This window comes from Cuculus canorus, chromosome 8 (genome assembly GCF_017976375.1).
Source record: "Cuculus canorus isolate bCucCan1 chromosome 8, bCucCan1.pri, whole genome shotgun sequence".
NCBI classification, from domain to species: Eukaryota; Metazoa; Chordata; class Aves; order Cuculiformes; family Cuculidae; genus Cuculus; species Cuculus canorus.
Window position 1 is genome coordinate 22,754,136 of NC_071408.1, and position 22,938 is coordinate 22,777,073.

General features: G+C 43.0%; 2 protein-coding genes across 2 annotated transcripts in view; one reads left to right on the forward strand and one right to left on the reverse strand.

The window, feature by feature from the left end:
- Positions 1–629: 629 nt before the first annotated feature.
- LOC104060187 (cytochrome c oxidase assembly factor 7) lies at positions 630–4,471 on the forward strand. The gene is made up of 3 exons (XM_054073047.1): positions 630–831; positions 909–1,049; positions 2,015–4,471. The coding sequence occupies exons 1-3, from the start codon at positions 726–728 to the stop codon at positions 2,461–2,463; spliced, it is 696 nt and encodes a 231-aa protein (XP_053929022.1). The 5' UTR covers positions 630–725; the 3' UTR covers positions 2,464–4,471.
- A 7,794-nt stretch (positions 4,472–12,265) lies between these two features.
- Positions 12,266–22,938, reverse strand: part of SHISAL2A (shisa like 2A) — a 44,868-nt gene continuing 34,195 nt past the window's right edge. Inside the window, exons 6-7 of the mRNA XM_054073048.1 lie at positions 16,054–18,405; positions 12,266–15,853 (exon numbers count right to left, since the gene is read on the reverse strand). The gene's annotated coding sequence lies outside the window, so the exon portion shown is untranslated. The remainder of the gene's footprint in view (positions 15,854–16,053; positions 18,406–22,938) is intronic.

Consider the following 22,938-nt stretch of genomic DNA (forward strand, 5'->3'; position numbering starts at 1 on the left):
GCATTGGGGTTGTTTAGCCTGAAGGAGGCTGAGGAGAAACCTTATTGCTCTCTACAATTGACTGAAGGAAGTTGTAGAGAGGAGGGAGCTGGCCCCTTCTCCCAAGGAACAGGGGACAGGACAAGGAGGAATGGCCTCAAGCTGCACCAGGGGAGGGTCAGACTGGATATCAGAAAAAAAAAAATTTCACAGAAAGGGTCATCGGGCACTGTCAGAGGCTGCCCAGGGAGGGGGTGGAGTCCCCATCCCTGAAGGTATTTAAAAGACGGGTAGACGAGGTGCTTAGGGACATGGTATAGTGGCAGAGAGGAATGGTTGGACTAGACGATCCAAGAGGTCTTTTCCAACCTGGTGATTCTATGATTCTATTGCTCTACAACTCCCTAAAAGGATGCAGAGAGGTGGGTGATGGCCTCTTCTCCCAAGTAACAAATAAAAGGATGAGAGGGAACGGCATCAGGTTGTGCCAGGGGAGGCTCAGATTAGGTTTTAGGAAAAACTTTCTTCACTGAAAGCGTTATCAGGCACTGGCAGAGGCTGCCCAGGGCAGAGGTTGGCCAGGCATTCCTGGGGACCCAGCGTGTCAGCAGCCGCTGAGCTCAGGAACGGCGGGCGGCGCAGCATCAATCGCTCGGCGCTCGGGCAAGGCGGCGCATCGATCGCTCGGCGCTTGTGAAGAGCGGTGTCTCAGTCGCGCGGCGCATCGATGACTCGGCGCTCGCGGCATGGCCGGTCTCATCAACTTCGAGGACGAGGAGGAGGTGAGGGGCTACCTGGAGAACCTGCACGTCGAGTACAGCTACCAGTGCTTCAAGGAGAAGGACCCGGACGGTAAGCGGCCCCGGCCGGCCCCCCTGCGCGCCCCCGGGCCCGGCGAGAGCCGCAGCCCTCTCACCGGTGCCTTGCAGGCTGCCAGCGCCTCGCCGACTACCTGGACGCCGTGAAGAAGGATTTCGCGGCGGCGGCGCGGGTGCTGCGCGACAACTGCGAGGCCCACGGGCACAGCGAGAGCTGCTACAAGCTGGGGGCGTACCAGGCCATCGGCAAAGGTGAGCGGGGACACCGGGCGGTGGCGGCCCTGCCGCAGCGTGAGCTCCTCGGTGGACGGCAGAAGGGCGGGCGGGGCGCCTGGTGGCGGGGGAAACGCAGCTCCTGCTTTTCGAAAGGAACTCGAAGTCCTACGTTTCCTCCTGACCTTGAAAACCTGTTCCCCCTCTTTTATGGTCACATAAAAGGGGGTTGGAACTAGATGATCGTTAAGGTCCCTTCCAACCCAAACTATTCTATAATTCTACAATAAAAGCTTGGGAAGGGTGGAACACCTTAAATTGCTTCCTTTTGAAGAATCAAGTTTAGGTTAGCCGTGTGTTTTATAATTATGTCTGTATAAGTGGTAAGTAGAGCCAGTGCTGAATGTTGCTGTGTGTCCTGTTCTTAAAATCTGGATTTCGTCTCATCTTGCAGTTCTTTTTTAGACACAGTAAGGAAGAAATAAACTTGCAGACTGTAACACTGCCTACAGACACGTAACTAGGCCCCAAGTCTGCCCAATGTGTATCTGTTAGTACAGCAGCTGGAAGGAGTTAAACTAGTGGGTCTTCTTCCAAAGGCAGTTCTAGGATGGCAGATTTTTTTTTACTGTAATTAAAAATTAATAATAACTTTATCATACCTATAAGTACAATGGCAAAAAAATACTTTGTCTAGTGTAAGAAGTAAGAAGTCCATAGATGTAGTACTGGAAAGAGTGTTCTCTGTTTTGAGGGCTTTTTCTGTCTACGTAAGGTGTGTGATTGCTGGAGAGTGGAGGAGGGCTTCCTCACTTGAAGACATGAGCAAAACCTTTGTAATTGAGACAATGATAGTGGTTCTCAAGTCCAAAATTTTAGTGGTAGCATATGAAGTGAGGGATGTTGAATTTCCCGAAGAGCACTGGGAAGTGTGCTGCAAAGCAGGGAGCTCCTATCTGGTTTTGTGTGTCTTTCCAATAATGTTTTGATATCTTGGCTGACAGGTGGACTCGACCTAGATTTGAAAGCTGCCTACAACTCTTTTATGAAGTCATGTGAGAAAGGTGGGAAGAAGTCAGTAAATGCATGTCACAACGTTGGGCTCTTGGCCCATGATGGGAGAATAAATGATGATAAACCTGACCCCGTTGTCGCTAGGGACTATTACACAAAAGGCTGTGATGGCAATTTTGCTCCTAGCTGCTTCAACCTCAGTGTAATATACCTCCAGGGAGCACCCGGGATCCCAAAGGACATGAACCACGCTTTGAAGTACTCGCTGAAAGGGTGTGAGCTGGGTCACATATGGGCTTGTGCCAATGCCAGTCGAATGTACAAGCTTGGAGATGGCATTGAGAAGAATGATGCTAAGGCAGAGGAGTTGAAAAACAGAGCAAAAAAGTTGCATAAAGAACAGAAAGAAGCCTCAAGTTCTTTAAGATTTGGAGAGTAAGCCTGTCAGTTGCAGTTATTAAGACTGCAGTTTTAAATGGCAAGTGAACTTGTTATTTAAATCATGCACTTACACTTTTTAGTCATAATAAATAAATGTCCTGTAAGTATTTGCATATGCAAATAAACATATTTTTGTGGATGCCACAAACATGACCAACTGTGCTGTGCCTTTCTACATTCTTAAATACCCAAGTTCTTAAGTGCATTGCTTAGATTGCTCCTCTTCTTTAAGGACAACAAAAATATCTGACCTTGAATTTTGCATGGTTTCAAGTATGAAATTAGTCCATAACATTCTTTTTTTTTTTCTTCCTTGTGCTGCAAATGTTTATAACTAGGGACTGTAATTCCGTCCTGGGTTCAGGCTGAAAACTTGCTGTTGTATAAAGGTTTCTGCTGTTCAGCAACTGTCATGAATCCCGCATATTTTCTGAGCTAACCTCCAGCTGGAACAAGCACAGATTTTGATCCACTTTGATATGGTGTTTTAAGTTTGACTACTTCCACTTTAAAACCATGCTTATTTTGCTCTCTTTGGTCACAGAAATACTGTCCTTTGCTCGTACTGTCAGGTTTGCTAATGAGAATTTGTTGAGGCTGCATGTTGATCCTGGACAGTGCTTCTTGTTGTCTGTGGCCTTTGCAGGCCCAGGGGATGTGCTGTTTTAGGCCCTGAAGGTGTGACGCTTTTCCCTGGTCAGTTGAGGTTTAGAAACTTAAGTCACATGTAGATGGTGCCAAGCCCAGAACAGTAACGAGCCTGTATGGCAGTGTGTACATAGAGACATCTCTGCCTATAGATCTTAGAAATAAAATAGACAGAAAAGAAAGGAACTAAATTAGCTCTGCTGGGCAGATGAGCTACAGAGGCGGAGCTTAAGAGAGCTGCCCCAGATTGTAGAGGAAAGAATTAAAAGAGATAGGAATTGGCCTAGATCTGCTGAACTGCAGGCAAGTATCCAAGGTAGGAGATTCCCTTTCAGACAAGATGTGCACACGAGTTTTAAATACTTCTACTTGGAATGTTATTTTTACCACCTTGCCAAGTGGTTTGTTGCTGTATATCTGAGTGCCACCTGTGCCTGAGTCCTTTAGGATCATTCTCCAACACAATGATGATCACCCCTTAGTCAACTACACACAAATTGTTTTACTTTCCTGCCAGCCTCTGAAATATGTTCTATTTTTTCGTAGTACAGATTTGGGAAACAAGGTGCTAAGTGATCAGGGTTTGGACTGAAATCCATAGCTTATATATATGCATACTGTAATGAAACACATATTCTGAAACAGCAGTCTAAATTAGGACAGAATATATAAATGTATTCATATACTTCTCCGAGCTTTTATAATTTTGGTTTGTATAAATAAAAGTTTGTGATATCTGTGTTTATGTTTTGCTGTACATTTACTGCTGATATAGAATATGAACGCTCTGGCTGTGATCTGAGTAAAGATACAAACTTCCTATGGAAGTAAATTAAGTGGGAGAAAAAACAACACTAATTTGGCTATTGCCACAGTTGAAAGCAGACTTGTTACAATCTCATATGCTGTCTTGGACAGAGCACATAAGGATTAAAGCAGTTCCTCCAGCCTAACTGCCCTTTTAATAGACTTGAAAGGATATGCTTCCTGCTGGAGTGAAACCCCAGCAGCGCAGCAATGCAATGGGTACTCTGTAACAACAGATGGCGGTATGTGAAAAGCATTCTTGCCCATCGTGGCTCTTGTTTACAGCTGCCTGCAAGGAAAATAGGTGACAAAAGTGAGATTAATTTTTCTGTTAACAGCGGCTAATATTTTATGGCTGTTCAAGAAGGTCTTTTAGAGGAACACACTTGGCCTGATTCTTTGCTAGGTACAACTCTGGGCATTTGTTTCACTTGGGAAGGTAAGTAAATGCTACCTCTGCTGAGTGTAACGACATAGTAATAAAACAGTTTGGAAGCCGTGAGTACAGAATAAGGAATTAACGGTGGCTCAAGGTGTTGGAATATTGGATGACATTTTAAGGCTTGATCTTTCTTTTTTAGCTCATAATGCTCACTGCCTCCAAGTGCCTTGTTCAAATCCTCAGTCCAAACAAACCTGCCACCCTAGAGCAGGCTTTCTTCCACAAGGACTTAGGATTGTCTGTGATCCCGCCGGAGAACTTCTGTCAACACAGCAAACGCTCATCTGGGAACATCCTCAATAAAAAGGACACACATCACAGATAATTAAAATCATGTATAAAATGTGTGTTGTGGGGAGGTTTTTTCGTAGCACATAAGAACTCGGAGACTTGCAGAGTTTAAATATAAAATGACCTATTTTCATAAAAGCCGTCAACTATGTTGGTACAGATGAGTTTATAAAGTATCATCAAATTTTGTACCACCAGTTGAAAAGGCAAACCCAAATTAAGGAAGGCTCTTTTGTTACTCTAAAACACCATCAAAAACAGTTTAAAGTGTTTTTAGGCTGTCTCTGAACAGTTTGCTCCCTGCTCCAGACATACCTGTATCTTTTTTACACAGATGCTGGGGATGCTGTAACAGATGCATTAGATGGGTAAGACCCTTTCCCATTTGACTACCTTCCCTTCAAAGTGACAAAGCATCAAACAAAAAGATCAGCTGATCTCATTTCAGCATAGTATAAATTATATACAGTTAATGCAGTCTATAGCAGAGACTACTAATAGCAGTCTGTTCTCAGCATGTGCAGGAGACTTAATCAAAATCTGTTAAGAGGTGAAAATTACACTGCAAATCTTGCCTTACAACTATCTTGCTCTGATATTATGAGGGTATTACCAGAAGGCCAATAGCTTCCTGCTCTTTAATTTTATCTGATGTTACAAAGGCTAAATTTTATGTCCTCTTGGGAAGAAGATTGTTCCTCCAAAGCCTCTGAAGTCATAAAGAGCAATAGATGTATATCATAATAGCATACTTGGAAATACAGGAGACCTGTTGATCTCTTGTCTAAGAAATAAAAGAGTTTATCACAATTTCACAGCTCCTAAACCACGGTCTGCTTTCTCTTTCATTCATTTGCATTGATCTAAGATACAGCTGACCTCTTTTAATAAAGCAGCAATATACTTCAGAGGGAATGGTGACCAACTCTAATTAATTAAATAGACTTATGGAAACATGGCTTTAATTGATGAAAACATTAACTGCAGGATGCTTCCTGCAGCTATGAAAAGATTGCTGGTTTCGTATGAAGATGTAAAAAAACCACTGGTGCCATCATCTATTGTTAAGTGTCATTTGGGTTAATTCTGGACAAGAGATGCTGCCCATTAAAGAACAGCAAGACATTGTAGAAAGAAAAATTGACTTGTTCTGGTGTTTCTGTTTGTTGTACTGTAATATAAGCAGTTTTCTAACTTCCTTGCCTTTTATTCAGCAGCTAGTAACAACTCCTGTCTGCAAGATATGTGTGAAGGTAGCTCTTGGAGCTGTACACACCCACTCAGATGGACCGTCTGGGCGACTTGGTGTGTGTAATCGACACACCAAGGAAGCCAAATAATACTGTGTTCCTTGTCACAGTGCAGACTTTTTGTTCAGTGCAGAAAGACATTCTCTCTTATCAGCAATTTTTTACTTCATCATGTGAAAGAGAGGAACCCTCCCAGATTGCTCTTCTCCTTTGTAGATGGAGAAGGAAGAATTCCTTTTCTATTGTGCTTAACAGCACCTCAACCACCAGACCTCATACTGAGACAGTTCTTCTTGTGGCTGGGCTTTTTTGGTGTGAAGCAAGAAGTCAGAGGGAGGAAATGCAAGAAACAGAATAAAAATAGGCAATACACCGAGTTGTATTATTGCAATAGTTTGTGCTGGGGTGATATCGAGGAATTCAATTCAGCTTCTGGTATTGGGCCATTTGTACACACACATAATGACACCCCTGATCCAGAGACCCCCGATCTAAGATCCCAGTCTGTACAAAATCCCTAGTACCCATGTCAGTATCAAACAAACTATCCTGCTTTGATTTCCCAGACACTGTATGAACAATACAGCCCAGAATCCCTACAAAACAGAATTCTCCAAGACTCTTAAGACTTCAATGGTAAATCCTGTGCCAGATTTTCAATGTCTGATGTGGTATGCTATTTCTGTAGCCTCCTGGTGCTTTCATTTTTCAGTACCCACGCTTGAAGCAAACCCAGTAACCACTAATTGCACTAACTTCAGACTATATCACATATTTCTAATTTGTTATTGCTTTCTACTCCAACACTAGTTACTATTACCACTGGTATAGTGCTTCTAAATATGGTGGTTTATACTTTTTACATACACACTTTGTTTCACAGTCTTGTTTGCAATATAGTCTTATTTGTAATCTTTTTTCCCCCTAGATTAACCAGCAATTATAAAATTATAAATGGTATTATAAAATTATAGGCACTTTTATAGTGGTGATTTCACTCGGGGATTTGTGAACAGCATAATCATCATGTGTACATAAATACCAATTCATTAGTATGGTGGGAGTTCTCTAAAAGACATCGTTCTTACATTTAGGCTAGAGAGTTTTTCTTAGCAACCAAAAGATTTCTGGTAAAAAAGAAGAAAGAAGGTGAACCCTCTGTATGTTCAGTCAGCAACTGTTACCCTCAGTGTTCTAGTGCACTTCACCCAGTGAATCACCAGAAACACAGGGCTGCTTTTCAGCTCACGGAGCCGTTCCATACACAGTTCGGTAAGAAAGCCATTGAAGAAAAATGTTAGCCATGATGTAATTTCATAATTTGAAAATGAAGCTGACCTGAATTTATGTTAGAAGTTTGTTGTTTTGACAGCCCTCATTCAACTCTTGATGACCGGTCTGAGCATTTCATTGTCTCACAAAAAACACTGAAAAGAAGTGAGCTGGTTCCCCTCCAGGTCTCCTGTGACTGGAAGTGGGACGTGTTCCCGTGGAGCCTCCTGCCCAGGAAAATCACACTGCTTTACCACAACCTTTTCTGCAAATTCTTGTGAAGGGAAGCTGTGTTCTCTCTGTAATACAGAAAGGGAGGAGAGGGCACTGACCAGCCATTGCCTTATTTCAGGTCAGAAAATCTTGGTAGTGGCCCAAACTGATTATTCTCCAAACAATATTTAGCATGGCAAGGACTTGTCAATTCTTCACAAGCCAAGAACATTAAGATGGGAAAGTGGCCTTTGAATGTTATTTTTGTGGAGTATTATTCTGGAAAGATGCAATAGCCTCCCCCGGCACAAGTGTCATTGATAACGGCCAGAGAGAAAATAAGCAGCTCTGACACTGACAACACTGCAAGCAGTCTGCCGTTGCTGTGTTCTCTTCAGGGAGGTTACTTTGTGTGCCTTCTGAAGTGGAATTTTTTCTCTATGGCACTGTTTTGCTTCTTTGTTCTGCAGTTAGTATGAAGGAAATCTAAAGTGTCTTGTCAGGTAGGATGAGACAGAGTGACTTTAGCTATTACAGGGAGCCAAGCGTGCCTCGGACTGGCAGCTCACACGTCTGTGCTATTTGTGTTGAAAAGACATTGGCCCTCTGAGAGATTATATACCATTTGAGGTAAAAAGCTTTAGATCTTTCTGAAACGCCGAGCTTGTTCTAAGTTATTTTCTTCTGGGTTTTGTGAGTTTTACATGTTCCTCAGAACTCAGGGGCTGATACCAGTGGGTGCCAGGGACTGACATTCAATACGAGCTGTGGTTTCTAGAGGAGCAGCACAAAGGCTATATTATAGCAAAAAGTAAAAACTTCCACAGCATTTAAAAGTTAACCAAAATATCTCTGTAGTGTATTTGGCTTTGTAATTTCTGGTTTCTGTATATTACAGCATGAAACGCCTGTGTGGTGTTTGTTGGCTGTTCAGTTCATTGCTCCCACAACAATGGACACTTCCAGATCATGCTATCAAACCATAGTGATAATGCAGACCCGTTTATACTTTAAAATCTAGCACAAATTAAAAGCTAGTTAATATAGTTCTGTAAAAGATAGGAGATAGGTGATCCTTAGTGATAAGTTCTAATTCCCTGTGAACATTCCTAATCTAATGCCATCCTGATATGTGTGCTGAACTGAAGCCTATTGCCAGAATGTATTTTCTTTTGCAGTACCTGTATGTGTCCTCAGTGATATTTACGTAAGTATGTAATGCATTCAGCCCTGCCCAATCTGGGATGATTTTGCCATAGACGTGGTGCAGAACTTTGAGCCAAATCATGGGCAAGTTTTAAATCTTTGAAGCACCAGTCGAAACACTGCCTTCTGGAGAGACGAAGGTGAGGTTGTTTTCTAGAGTACAAAGCCAACATTGCACACATGATCCAGGAAAATGGTATATGGAGGCAAGCAGAGACACTCGGTGCTCAGGAGCCTACTAACACCACTGAGGAGCAGCAAGCTTCAGGCTGCTCATGCTTGGCTTAGTGCTCTTGAAAGGCATTAGTGTTGCCTAGGGACATAAATAAGGTGACAGAAAGAAAGTTAGTAACATTTTTTGATGTTTAAATATGAAAGAACAAAGCTTTTTTTCTTCAGTTCCTATCACCAGGGTGAGTCAGAGGTATTGTGAGACTGGAAAACAGATGTAACCTTGAAAACTAATTGCATCGAACCTTAATACTGCAAAATCTTTCAGAAAGGCCCTTGTGCAATCTTGGATATGGGATATTTCTCCGCTTTTGTCATGATGCTGCAAATTGATCAGATGAATCTGTGGAGAGGAATTGATTGAGTACTCTGTGCTTGGAGACTTGAACTAATAGGTGACAAACATAAATGCTGTTTCTTGTTAGAAATTGCTATGTGCAGCACTGCTCAGCCTATGAATATAGTTAAAACCAAAGGGACTCTGCACGCTTTCTGCAGCACATCGCACACCAGCTTCCCGCAGCTGGGACCTGTGCGATTGTTTTAAAGGGTTTGCTGGCATGTAACTTAGCTTGGCTCAAACACTGCAAGGTGATTCATAGCAGGGCTGTTGATGAAAAACAGGATCAAAATACTAGGGTGTCTGAAAGAAGAGTGAGTTCACAACAAAAATAAGCCAGAATAAATTGCTTAGCAGAGGAATTATTTCTAGCTAGAACTTACCCATCCTTATACAAAATGAGATCAACCAATAAATTAATTCAAAGTCAATTCTGTTTTTTCTCATTGCTCAATCGGTAAAAGAAAATGACAAGTTATTCAGTTTGGCTCTTGAAGTATCTTCTGATCCCAGGAAAGCATCGTATGAAACTGCTTTCTTTCCCAATTTCTCCAGAGTGCAGCAAGAGCTACAGAAACACTGCGTGCAACAGAAAGCCTGCTAGGATTCCTTATAGATGCTAGACTACCTTGTTTACCTCTGGAGCTAAACAGGGGATGATTTCTAGAGCTTGGTCCCAGGTATGTGTGTTCCTAAAGGAAATCATCACAACCCAAAGCCTATTTTGCTAACTTAATGAAGGAACCAGATCCAGATCATGGAATATTCAGATTAGCTCTCTTCTGGAATACAATCCCAAATCAGATCGAATTAGTTCTCAGATATTTACAAAGTGTCTAGACATACTGAAATAGAAAGCATTTACAAGTTCAAGACCTCTGCTAATTCCTCTACGATCTATAAGGAGTGAAACTCCCAGCAGGAATATGCCCCTATGACAACAACACACCGCTGTTAATGTGCGTTTATTAACTAAGAGCCTGCACAGAGTTTAAACCCCTGTGGGGCAGAGGAGGTGAGGGCTGGGACAGAAACGTGGTGCTTCATCACAGGCTTCTTCTTTTTCTGGCTGTAGCCAGGGCTGAACCAGTGGGTAGGTGCACGCACACAGAGGTCTGATATTTGGAAACTGAGAAACTTTTTAGTTCAGACCCAGCTGTGTATTTATTTGATGTGATTGCAATAGCTGTTTGAAGCATTCCCAGAACCCATTAAAGCCTGAAGAGTGCCCCAACACTTTAGATTGCAGGCAGTCTAAGCACTCAGAATGGATAAAAAATGAGAGCTAGCCATCTATACTTAAAAAAACCCAAAAATCCTAACACCACAAGAAGACCCAAATTTTCTCATGATCTGTCGAGCCTTTTGTGTGCTGTCCTCTCTAAGTGGTGTTCAGCAGTGTTTTACTTATTTTCCTGTGGAAGGTCTGTTCCCTTGGCTACCAGTACTGTCCTCTAATAGTTGGCATTTGGGCACTGACAGATAACAGGATGAAAAGATTGCTCAGTTTTAATTTCATTCCTGCAGGAGCACAGGGAACACAACTGGACAGGTTTCTGGTAGGCAACTCCAATTGATACTGCTGCATCGAGTTACACGAATCTGCCCTGCTTCACCCTTCCCTTCCAGGTGCTGCTCTGGTGGGTCTCTGTGTTTCTGCTGGCCACTGCCTTGTCAGAGAAGTGCTAATGGGAATTGAGGTCTGGGGCTCATTTCTCTGCCCTCCTGCACAGAAGAGAGCACAGGCTGCGTTCAGCTGCTCCAGATAGATATATTTCTTTTTAGCCACGTGCACCAGCAGCAGCACGTCATGAGGCATAACATGCACAGCCAGTCTCAAGCTGACAGGAGGGGCAGGTCACAGCAGACATAGCTAATGCCTAGGAGCTATAATCACTGTCTCTTCAGTTTTCTGGCTTTCTGAATTAAGGACATTGTTGCTTCTGAGTTAGAGGAATGAGAGTAGCCTTGTCTCCTCTAGAGACCTCAAGGTTCTGCCTTCATTTGCTCTCAAGTGCTCCATGAAACTCTGTTTCATTAAAGCCTCTGTGCAGTGACCTTTGCACAATAACCTGCTCTCTGTAGTCCCTCCATACTCTGAGGCTGCTCTCATTTAAATTACTGTTATGCTGAGGGAATCAAATATGTCTTTTTCTCTACTGAAGTGCCCGGAGCAAACTAATGACCTTCTGCAATCATGAAAAGCGACAAAGGGACCCTGATTCAGAGGGCAAGGTGAGGCTTGCTGTCTCTATGGAAACTGGAGACCGACCTAATGGCAGGACAAATGAGGTCCATCATATGAACAGAAACCATTGGATCACAGACAAAAGTTGATAATCAATGAGGCAATATATGTGGTGAGTGGATGAAGAGTTGTACACTGTGGTGATTTGTAATCACCAAATCCTGTGGCACAGAAAAAGTAAGTACTGACACCACTAATCTGTACTAGGTGAAAAAGACGAAAAGTCACAAATACAGGAAAGCTATACCACTTTTATGTATTTTTTTCCCCAGGTTTTCTGTTGTAGCTATACCGGAGAACTTTATAAGCAAATCTGATAATTCACAGAGATGCCTGGTGCACATACTGAATGATCCCATCTTTGTAAGCAGGGCTGACGGCTTTGCCTGCCAGAAAGGCTCAGAGGATAAAGACAGCCTGGGCAAAGAAGACGGGAGGCACTGGTGCAGGAGCTGCATTCAGGATTTAACTGTTTTCCAGAAATTTGCACTGTTCTTGCCCAGTTCAAGAACAGAGGGATAGTCATTAGCCGGCTGGTTTGCTGAGGCTGCAGGACCTGCTTTGCATTTCTTTTGGGAAGATGTGAGGGCCGAAACCTCTCCTTTCAGAAGCCAGAGACTGTAGGGTCTCGCTGCACAACAAGCATTAGAGTTCTCCTTCATTTTGGCATCCAGGAGCTGTAACCAAAGAACTGCCCCAATCCAAGAGCATGGAAGTGCTGGGGGTTCAGTGAGTGGGTGCATTGAGTTAGAGCAACCAGCTCAGACTGTGACAGCTCATATCTTCCCATTCAACAAATTGAACTCTCCGTTTTATTTCTACTAAGCCTCTCTCTTTCTGTTTTGCAGGCGTAGCTGTTTCCCAGTGGTCCAGTCCTTTGTGATCACCCCGTGACCTGGGGCTCTGTTTTTCCTGGTTTATTCAAGAGGCGTCAATTCCAAGCACGCCCCAGCCTTGTTCAGGGCACAGCAACGCACAATCACACCAGGCATTGCTTTTCAGCGTGTTGGCCACTGCTTACCAGGATTCTATCATGAAAACATTGTTGTATTTAGATGCAGAACTCATGCTTTCTTCATTCTTGCAGATGGCACGAGGTAATTTTTTATGAATGTTCTCTTGGGGAAATAAAATTTTATTGTGGTTTGAGCACCACATGGGGATACTAATATGCATATTAATAATGTATGTGCTATATAGAAACCTGAGCAAATTGAGCTAGAAGGGATATTGCAGTTAAGCAGTCTATTTCTCTGTCCCAAGCCAGATTTATCTGTATTTCTCCTATCTGACAGCTATCCGCCCTGTCTAACCTCTGCTGGAGGCTTAACAATCGCTGCAGGCAATGTTTCCCTATGTTCACTGATCTTTCCAGCAGAAAGCTAATGATTTATCACGGTGGATGAAAATCTGTACATGAGCCAGCAATGTGTGCTCACAGCCCAGAAAGCCAACTGTATCCTCGGCTGCATCAAAAGAAGTGTGACCAGCAGGTTGAGGGGTGTGATTCTGCCCCTCTACTCCACTCTCGTGAGAGCTCACCTGGAGCCCTGTGTTCAGTTCTGGAGTTCTCAGCATGGGAAGAACATGGATTTGTTAGAGCAAATCCAGAGTTGATCAGGGGTTGGAGCACCTCCCACATGAGGAAAGCCAGAGAGAGTTGGGGTTGTTCAGTGTGGAGAAAAGAAAGCTCCAGGGAGACCTTATTGTGGTGATTCAGTACTTAAAGGGGCCTTATAATAATAATGGGGACAAACTTTTTAGCACGCCCTGTTGCGATAGGACAAGGGGTAATGGTTTTAAACTAAAAGAGGGGAGATTCAGACTGAATATAAGGAAGAATTTTTTTACAATGGAGGTGGGAAACCTGGAACAGGTTGCCCAGAGAGCTGGAAGATGCCTTTCAGGTTCCGTCCATGGTAATGTTCAAGGTCAGGTTGGATGGGGCTCTGAGCAACATGATCTAATGGAAGATCTCTCTGCTCACTGCAGGGAGGTTGGACTAAGGGGCGTTTAAAGGTTCCTGCCAACCCAAATTATTTTATGATTCTATGACTTCTTCATCTACCACAGATTCAGTGAATGACAGCAGTGAAAGGACAATATGCAGCAAGCAAGAAAGAGCCTGTTCCAACAGCTGCAAAAATGCAGAAGTCCTGCCAGTCTAAGGGAAGCCCTACCTGGTTTGTGTGTTTATTTGGTTCAAGTTGACTACATCAGGGCATTGTCTGCAACCAGGTGAAGAACAACAGTCCTTTCAACATGCTAGGAACTGCAGACAAGATAGAATTCCTCAGTATCAGAAAAGATAACTAGCAAAGGGTCAATCTAAAAATTCTGCTCATTGTAATGAAAGAAAGAAGCAGAATAAATGAGAGTAGCCTCTTACATTAGTGACAAGGATTGGCCCAGACTTATTTTTCTTCTGTGTCAAAGTGTGATTGCTCTTCATTTTTATTGTTAATGCCGTCATTGCAATAACCTGCTAGAAATTAACTGCTTTATTTATTTTTTGGTAAAAAAAGAGATTTACCTGCCAGGTGATTTGCTGCTACTTTCGCACCAGTACAAAGACTGCATCAAAAATCCCAGCCAGCTGACTAATATATGGAATTAGAGAAAAGGCAAATAATAGAAACCTGCTGCTCCCAGTTTCTCTCCTAGGACAGGTGCTAGAATATGTACTACATCCTGATGTTATTTAAAGTACTTCTATTTGAAAATCAAAGCTCTCCGGTGCTGCAGCCCAGTTCCCTGGAAAAGAGAGGCCATGGCAGTGTCCATTGCCAGCACAGACAGCTCTGCTCTAACACTTCTCTGGGAAGCACACCCAATAGGCCAAAGCTGTTGTTCTGATAAGCAGCCTGAGATGGTTTTCCAGCCCTAATCTGGTAAATGTGCCTCTAAAGATTTGTTTGATGAGATGGAACAGAGCAGAATACATTGTCCTCTCAAAAGATGGCTTAATAGATAATTTTCTTCAGCCAAAACCTCCCATTTCAGACAAAGGAAACTGGAGGAAGCCCGATGAGGACCAGGTGAAAACAGAACTCTGTAAAAAGGCTCTTGGGGAGAGCCAACAGCTCAGCCCATTTCCTTCCAAGCACCTCATTTAGCAGAAGGCCTCAAATCCCTTTGACCAACACAATGCTCTTAGATTTCCAAGGGATAAAACACCAGATCCTATATGCACATCCTGCTATTTCCTCTTTGCATTAAAACTCTGAACTGTCCTTCTCTGGTCGGTGCTGCCTCCTCATCCTTCTCAGAAGGGCTTCAGTTACATATATAATTGGATTAATATTCACCTTATCCCTCATGCCTCAAAGTTCACAATTTAGACTCCCAAGTGCTAGCTTGGTAGTCCCGGCAAACACTAGAAAGAACTGCCAGACTCTCTGTAACTCCTTGCTTTGGGCCTCCCAGGCACAGCTGTCCTCCTAGGGAGCATCTCCGACTGAGGGATGCTGTCCTTGGACATAACAGACTGATGGCCCCAGTCAGAGATCCAGGACCAATAGAACATAATTTCCATTTAGCTCAACATTAAGATTTATTGACACAAGTAACAAACACAGCCTAATGAAAAGAAAAGCTGCAGAAACATTTTATCATTGACTCAATAGAAAAATCAATACGTTTTCATATATCAGAAGGGGCAGTCTCCATTAAAAAGCGAAGGGATGAGACAATTCTGTTCTTCATATTTGCTAGGATCCCATGGTTTTTAGCGTGTTCTGGTCTCTGCCATAAGCATCTCTTCCAAAATCTGATACGCTCATGCAAGAGATCAGCCCCACCCACCTGCCCTTACTGATGCCTGGAAACCCACAGGCAATAACCAGACCCTGCTGGGGAGGCACCTGCCCCCAGAGTGGCTGGGGGAGCTGCAAAGAAGAGAAAGATTTAGGAAGATTTTTTTGCCTGTGAATGGTTCAGAGAGTCTAGAAGATGCAGCGAGGTTCAATTTGAACATACTGACACAGTACATGGTTGCATTTGCTTTCTTAAAAAACCAAAATTACATTGACGGGTTTTCTGGTTCCTCTGATTGCCAGGATGTTGAATGGGGCCAATTCAGAGCAAATAAACAATTTTAAGTGCAGCATTTTGTGCTGGTGTCCTTGTTAAAAAAAAAATAAATCAAAAGTAATAGTGCAAGTCATTAACAGTGTCTTTGTCTTGTGATTGCTTACAACTTATTTTACTGAAACGAAAATTTATTGGGACATCACTGCTCGTAATTTCACTGATTTTCTCCTGGAACCAAAAAATACAAAGCATTAAACTGAGGTGAGCAACAACTCCATCAAAGAAGGCAGCAGGCTTCGCAGGAATCCACGAGCAGCACAGACTACCCTGGCTCCAGACCAGTGAGTGCATGGTTGTAGTCTCTTCCCAATTTCTGGTCAGTCATACAGCCTTTTTCTATGGCAAAATCTATGAAAAAGATGTGAATTGCAACATTTGCTGTAAAAGCTATGTTAGAAAATGGTACATTTTTTTACCGTAAACAAGGAACTCTCAGTATGGCTGTGGTCATACATTGCATTTTGCACCTTAAATGGCTGTGGTGATGGACAACAAGACTAATAGTAAGGGTGGTGGAGAGGGGAACATTAACTCAGAAAAGCGCTTACCTAATATAGACAGCAAAATCACCAGAAGAGACTCACTGCCAAGTGAGCTGCAACGAGCTGGAAGCCACAGCTCTGCAAAAGTGTAAGCACAACCGCTTTTTCTCATCATGCATGGTCTGTAAAGCTTCGTGGCAGCCCTGATAATACACAAAGAAGCAATGTGTTAGCTAAGCTATTCAAGGCATACATTAAGGGAACACTTGAGGAAGGCAGTTCTACCTACAGAGTCAAAGTAATACTTGTACATTTGCTAGTGCCTCGGAGAAAAGATTCTGGTGGTCCAACAAAGCAGCTGGAGAACTGTCAGGTGTGCACAGGCTTGTTGTGCAAGGACTCCCAGTTCCTCCTGCTCCGTATGTGCCAGGCAGCCCCTGAAAGCAGAGGCACAGGCTGCCCAGGGCGCCTGATGAGGGCATGCCAGGACCATGAGTGGTGTCAATACAGGGCACTCATGGCAAGCAAGGGGGACTTGTACTTCTGAGAACTTACCTATCTCCGTTACTCTGCTGAACACTTTCAGTCTTAGCATTACTGCCTCAAAACTCTTATCAAGGTCTCTCCCTTCACCCACCAGTAAATAGTATCTTGGCAAATCATCTGTAGCAACATCTTTGCTGCAGGTTTGGCCCCAAGCTAATCCACAAAATGCTGCAGCACCACTCTTCATACAAGAAGAGGCAAACTGACATGGTTACACTCATACCTCAGCTTACAGAATAGATATCACTAAGTATATAAACACATTGTTCATGATATACTATATATAAAAACATCAGACCTAGTTGAACGTGATCTATCTGAAATCAGTTCTTACTCTCCGCAAACCCAATGGAAGTCAAGATAAGCCCATCTATTTTAATTCCTGAGGCTAATGTTGCTTCCCCTCTTTCATTTACATGAGTTTATCTCACTGTTCCTTGAACAGGAAATGCTTCAACACTGAAGTCTGATTAGCAGTAGTCAGAAAACATTCACACCTGTGTGTAGACAGTGGGAGGCTTTTTAATTAGAAACGGATTTTAAGAACATAGTGTCTCTATCTTGAAAGGGCACATGCGCCTTCCAAGTAATACAAGCTATAAAATTCAATTATGTGTTGTGTTTTTTCAAGGACAGTAACGCTGCCAGAGAATCAAATATCTTAATTGTTGAAGGGATTAATTTCTGCTCCATGGAATAAAATATATCCAAAGCCACCGAAGAAGTACCAGAGAGTTTTTCAAAGGGAGGATAACAGAACAGCCAGTGCTTATCATCTGTCCAAAACCAGGTTCTTTTTCTCTTGCTTAGTTTGGGTTTAAAGCACAGGTCTGGGGACTGTAGTGTGGGGACCTGCACCTGACACAAAAGCAGCCTAGAAAGCACTGAAGCGTGGCTGTGTATGGAGGAGCAGGATGATATTGCTTCAGTGGCAAGGAAGCAGTGCCTAACAGAGATAAGTGTGTTTTATTCATTCTGTTTCTGAGCCTTTGCTATCTTTAATGCTTGTTGAAATAAAACATTTGGGAGAGAAATCCTCCCTGATAGTTTAACCCTCTCACCTTTCAGTTCAATTCTAAGGATGTTTCTGCTCCTCATTTGTCAAGTTCCCAGTAAAATTCCCATAAGAAGGCAAGATTTAATGTTCCTGTTACATCTAAGTGTAAACTGTGAGCAGAATTACAATCAACATCTACAGGCCTCTTTTATATGTTATAAAAAATCTGTGCACTTCTGTTTCCTTTTCATATTGTGTTTCACCTCACTGCTTCTATTTCTCTAAACAGAAAGATAAGACAATTAATCTGTTCCTTGGGGCTCTTGTGAAAGATTCATCAGTTAATATTTATTCAGCAAAATGGAACAAGTGGTGTATAAGTGCTAAGCAACATTATTGTTCTCTTCCTCTTCATTAGCAAATCCAGTACATCCCAAGTAGACCAGATAAACGCAGAAATTAACTGTCTTTAATACAAGGCAAGCAGGGAAGGCAACATGACCACTAGAGAGCCACTAATTAAAAATGTTTGCTGTGAGTGAGGTCTGTTGTCTAAAAAAACAACCCAGTAGGTTTGGCAGAATGAAATATATTTACTCATTTGAGAAAGTACTATTTGTAGTATGGAAGCTCTGAGAATGTGTCTAAATTAAATATGCCTCACATTTCCGTGTGAGTTGTGCTTTGGAAACTACATATAGAGTAATAAACACAGGAAACAAATGAGATCCACAAAGGATCACTGAAGAGGTTTCCTGCTATTAGAGTGCAGAACTCGCTTGCTGCTTCTGTTGGATTCCTGTTCAAGAAGCAGCCACTGCGGGAGGAGACAGCCATGGACCAGCAGAGGGACAGCTCTGCCCTAGAGCTCTGCTCTGGAAGAGGGAAAACAGAAAGAAAGGTTAAAATCAGAATAAAGACAAATTCCATTAAAGAAGCCCGGTGGATTGCATCGTAGCTGTGGAAGAAGAGCAGAGGTGAGCAGTGGCACACACTGTTCAGCTGAGTGAGCCCTCCACCGCCCGGGACCCACCAGCCCAGAGCTGAGTGTGCAGCACCTACAGTGCCCACAGCACACGCCTCCTTTCGCCCCACGGCTCACTGCTAAAGGGAAGACCCCTGAAACCCTTGCACTGTGAAAGCCACTCTCTGCTCTCTCTCGCCCGCCTTCGCTTAAATTCTGATTCCATCCCCTTCTTTTTTTTTTTTCCATTGTTAACAAAAATAGCCTTTCATTGCCCCAAGCTCTACCCACTCTGTGATCATTCGCATCTTCACCACGGGTCTGTAAAACGCACCATCCTGGTCCAGCAATGTTTGACATAAAGGCGATGTAGCATAAAGTATTGGTTTCAGATTTACTCTGTCTTGGAGGAGTTTTGCCTGGAGCTGCCATACTCTGAGCCAGATTTGCAAGCAGGGGCCCCTGTTCCCTGTGGTGGCTGAGGGAAAGCTGTGTGCCGTGCTGGAGCTACGCTGGAGCGTGTTGCAGCAGTGGTGGGTGCAGCACAGCACTGCAGTTTGAAACTGCCTCCACCTTTGCAACTTGATTCGGGAATATAGATTAGTCCTAATATCACTGGGACATCTCATTTGTCCGTCTCAAAGTCTTTTTGCCTGGTCCATCTCAAAGCACAGCTGGCGGCTGTGTTTTTACACCTGCCCAGAATACCTTGGCTTTTGCTTTTGGAACAGCTTGCCTTCACTTCGAAATTTTTCATGATGCAGCATGGTGCTATTTCCCAGCTGAGGCTGGAACGAACAGTGCACTTAAGCTGAAATAGCCTAACAGAAATAGGCTTTTTATACAGTGTGACAGTCTGACAGAGAAAATTGCTGTGCTTCTCTTTTATGAAAATGTTGCAGAGCCGTAATCATAGCTGCTGCCTGCTCAGCCGTGCGCTAGCACCCAGCTGGGCACATCAGCAGAGGTGCGAAGAGAAAAGGAGAACTTTCTGCAGAAGTTATTGCACTCAACCCCCTAGTCTGGGAAAATAAAAACACATATGAAACTAAAATCAGGCCATGGAACCAAATTTGTTTTTCTTTTTGAGGAATCACAACTTCATAATAGCATTTTACTGGACGTGGCCTTCATTTGAGGGGAGGTGACTTTTATTCCTGCTTATGCAGATGGGGGTTTGAAGCACTGTTCCATGGAAGCCCCATGGCCATTTAAGAGTGGGTTTATTCAAGGAACTATTTCTCCCGTAGCTCCTGGCTGGAGTCGTTGGGCCCTCTGCACAAGCAACTCTTCGCTGAATCCCCCTGCATCACAACAGCCTCCTGCCCTGCTTTTTCCAACATCTACCGTGACTGACTTGCAAAATGGCAATCCTTGTTACTGAAGGATGTTAGAGTCCTGTGGTTTTTGTTCGTGAAGGAGCATCTACCAAACAAACCAATTAAAAGTGTGTAACTAGGGAAGGAATAAAGATTATGGAAGAAAAACAACTTCTCACAACATCTAGAATTTAGGTATTTGGATTCCATTTGACCAAATTGGGGCCCTGCTTTACCAACTAAATGTATTGAGCTACAGTATTTGCTGAGTTACAGTAGATTTAGACTAGATATTAGGAAGAAATTTTTCACTGTGAGGGCAGTGAGGCACTGGAATAGGTTGCCCAGAGAAGTTGTGGATGCCCCATCCCTGGTTCAAGGCCAGGTTGGATGAGGCTTTGAGCAACCTGAACCGTAGGAAGGTAACACTACCCATGGCAGGGGGAGGTGAGACTGGATGATCTTTAAGGTCCCTTCAAACCCAAATCATTCTACAGTTCTATGATTTTACTGATTAACATAGTAAAGTCTAAGTCTGAGCCTGAGTTACCTCCTTATGCAACAGAACTTCATTATAATCTAACACGCAGTGACACCATCCCACAGCTCTACTAGGATGTCCCACACTGCTTGTGCTTTAAGTGTTAAATGCCCACCCCCACAACGCTTAGTTAAGAGGTGCACCCATGTACCAGAGCCACCTCCACATTCCCTGTGCCAATGTTTGATGACTTTGTTGGAGAACAGCAGGAGCAAGGAGAGCATCAACAGGCAAAGTTACTAGCAGCTTCCACCATGGGTACTTTTGAACCCTTGCTGACTCATATCAGTACCAAGGGATGTTTGCTTGTTTGGTTTTCTGCTGTTGTAGGATCAATATAGTATATTTATCGAAGCATGATTTGATCTGCATTTGATGTCTTTCATAAACATTCACGGGAACTGTGAGAGACGGACAAAAGCTTTATGAATCTCTGCTTTTCAGTGTTCACGTATTTTTAATGGTAAGCACATTGCAATCTTACCACTTGAGATCCATCTCTGTTGCCTATAAATGTCTATAAAGCAGGCCTGTGCTCCAAGGCAGCCACCTGCGTCCCTTCCAACAGCAAACAGCAGGAACACATGTTGCTACAGGGTGAAATATCTCTCCTGGGCCAGGATGAATTGCCAAGTGCTGGTTGCTGTCTATTATTTCCACTGGTTACAGGAGAAGTGTGGACAAAAAGCTGAAACCAGCTAATTTTTAGATATTTAGATATTTATTTATATATTTAAAAGTAGGTGAAACAAATTTACCTTTGCAGCTGTATCTGTTTTGCTTTGCATCTAAAAGATCAATTTGGTTTTACAAAACATAAACAATATTCTTGCTTTCAGGACAAAGCCAGGAAGAGTAAAGAAACTTCCTTCCCCCATTAGCACATTGTTATTCTTTCCTAGTCATCTGCTACTGGGTTTTTTAACGTTCCTCAAAGCACCTGGTAGTGGGCACTCTTAAGTAGCTGCTGGATTGAAATTCAGCAGTTCTAGTGTTTGCAATGAATATTGAATCATGCAGGGGCACGCCGCTGGAAAGATTACATTTGTCTATTCCTTGCCCTTCCTCAATCACTAGTTTGAAAGAACACCTCCTGTTCCACCAGTCTGCACTGCAGGGAGCCAGAATAGAACCTTTGTTGGGCTGGTTTTCTCCTTGACTGGCTTTTGCTTTTAACAAGAGAAAGAGATGCAAAACCCTTTTCCTGTGTAGTGCTGTCTTTATGTGATAATTCATAGCAATCCTTACCTAGAACTGCTAACTGAGAGGGGGCCCTAATAGTTAACACCATTTCTACCAATCATGCAGTGAAGGACAAAAATCTCTAGTCTCTTAAAAATAAAAGACTAATCGTAGCAGTAATTGTTATCAGCAATTAGCGTGCAGAACTCCCAGAGGAACCCATAAAGGAAGGCTGTATGTTACAGTCCATGGCTAATTCTGGGAGAGAAGTTGCCTTTTAGACATATTTTCTGTGCTGCTGCTACTGCTCAGGCAGCAGGTTTGGGTGGGGGAGTTTGCTAACGTAAACTGAAAATTTATGCCTGAGGAAATGAAAATGAATGCCTGAGGAGTGCGTGGTTTGGTTTGTTAGTTGGTTGGTTGCTTGATTGGTTTGTTTCATCTAGAACATTATATAATTCCATCTTTCTTTCTCACTTGCGTTTGCTTTCTTCTGGCAGAAAGCAGGCAAAGGGAGATGGGGAGCACGTAGGGAGGGGCACAACCTGTGTCTGCCAGGGTTGTTCTCTGCTGGAGAAAAGTGACAGTCAAAACTGCTCGAGTGTTTTATGGGCTCCCAAGTGAACACTGTGATTTAAGAAGTATTTCAAGAGAAACCACAGGGAATTAGAAGACCACTGAGACTGACAGCTCCACCAGGGCTTGTGGAAATGATGATGCAAAACTGGATTGACACGTCTATGGATAAACATGGTTGAGCAGCAGACTGCCAATGTAGCTCTTGTAGAGAGGTCTCCTCCGAGATGAGTGCAAGCTCCTGGGAGACAAACCATACCAAAGCATCTAGTAATTATCTTACCCAACTTTGATACAAATGTGAAAAGCACTCAAAATGCTTTAAAACAGCAGGTAAGTGGTGCTAGAAAACATCAGGCTGTGGCTGAAGGGAGGGAGGACACGCTGCGTAAGTACTGCGACTGGTACAAGCCCAGTGTCAAAAGCAAGTAAGTGGTAAGAGAAGGATTTCCAGAAGAGGCTGTCAGCAGGATTGTATAATGGGGTTACCAAATGGACATGATGAAATAATTAGAAGTCTTGGAGACCATGCTAAAGAAACTGGAATAGTGAACTTAGTTCGTAAGCTTCTTAATGTGATATCAACTATCCCAGTGTCACTGATGCTCATATGCATAGAAGGATGGTTTTATTTTATAATAATAAATGATTTGTTGACTAGCCTCCTCATCTGCCTTCTGGTAATTTAGATTTATGTCATTTATTTCTTTTCTTTAAATAAATTATTATTGCAGGTTTCCCATGGTGACAAAAGAAAGATGCCTATTGTTCTTTATGTTAATACTATCATTTTCAAAAGTCTAAGGTGTTTTTTTTATTCACTTGA

Coding starts and splice junctions, on each gene's coding strand:
- LOC104060187 (XM_054073047.1), top strand. CDS start 726: ATGGCCGGTCTCATCAACTTCGAGGACGAGGAGGAGGTGAGGGGCTAC. Junction 832..908: donor CAAGGAGAAGGACCCGGACG/GTAAGCGGCCCC, acceptor GGTGCCTTGCAG/GCTGCCAGCGCCTCGCCGAC. Junction 1,050..2,014: donor GTACCAGGCCATCGGCAAAG/GTGAGCGGGGAC, acceptor CTTGGCTGACAG/GTGGACTCGACCTAGATTTG.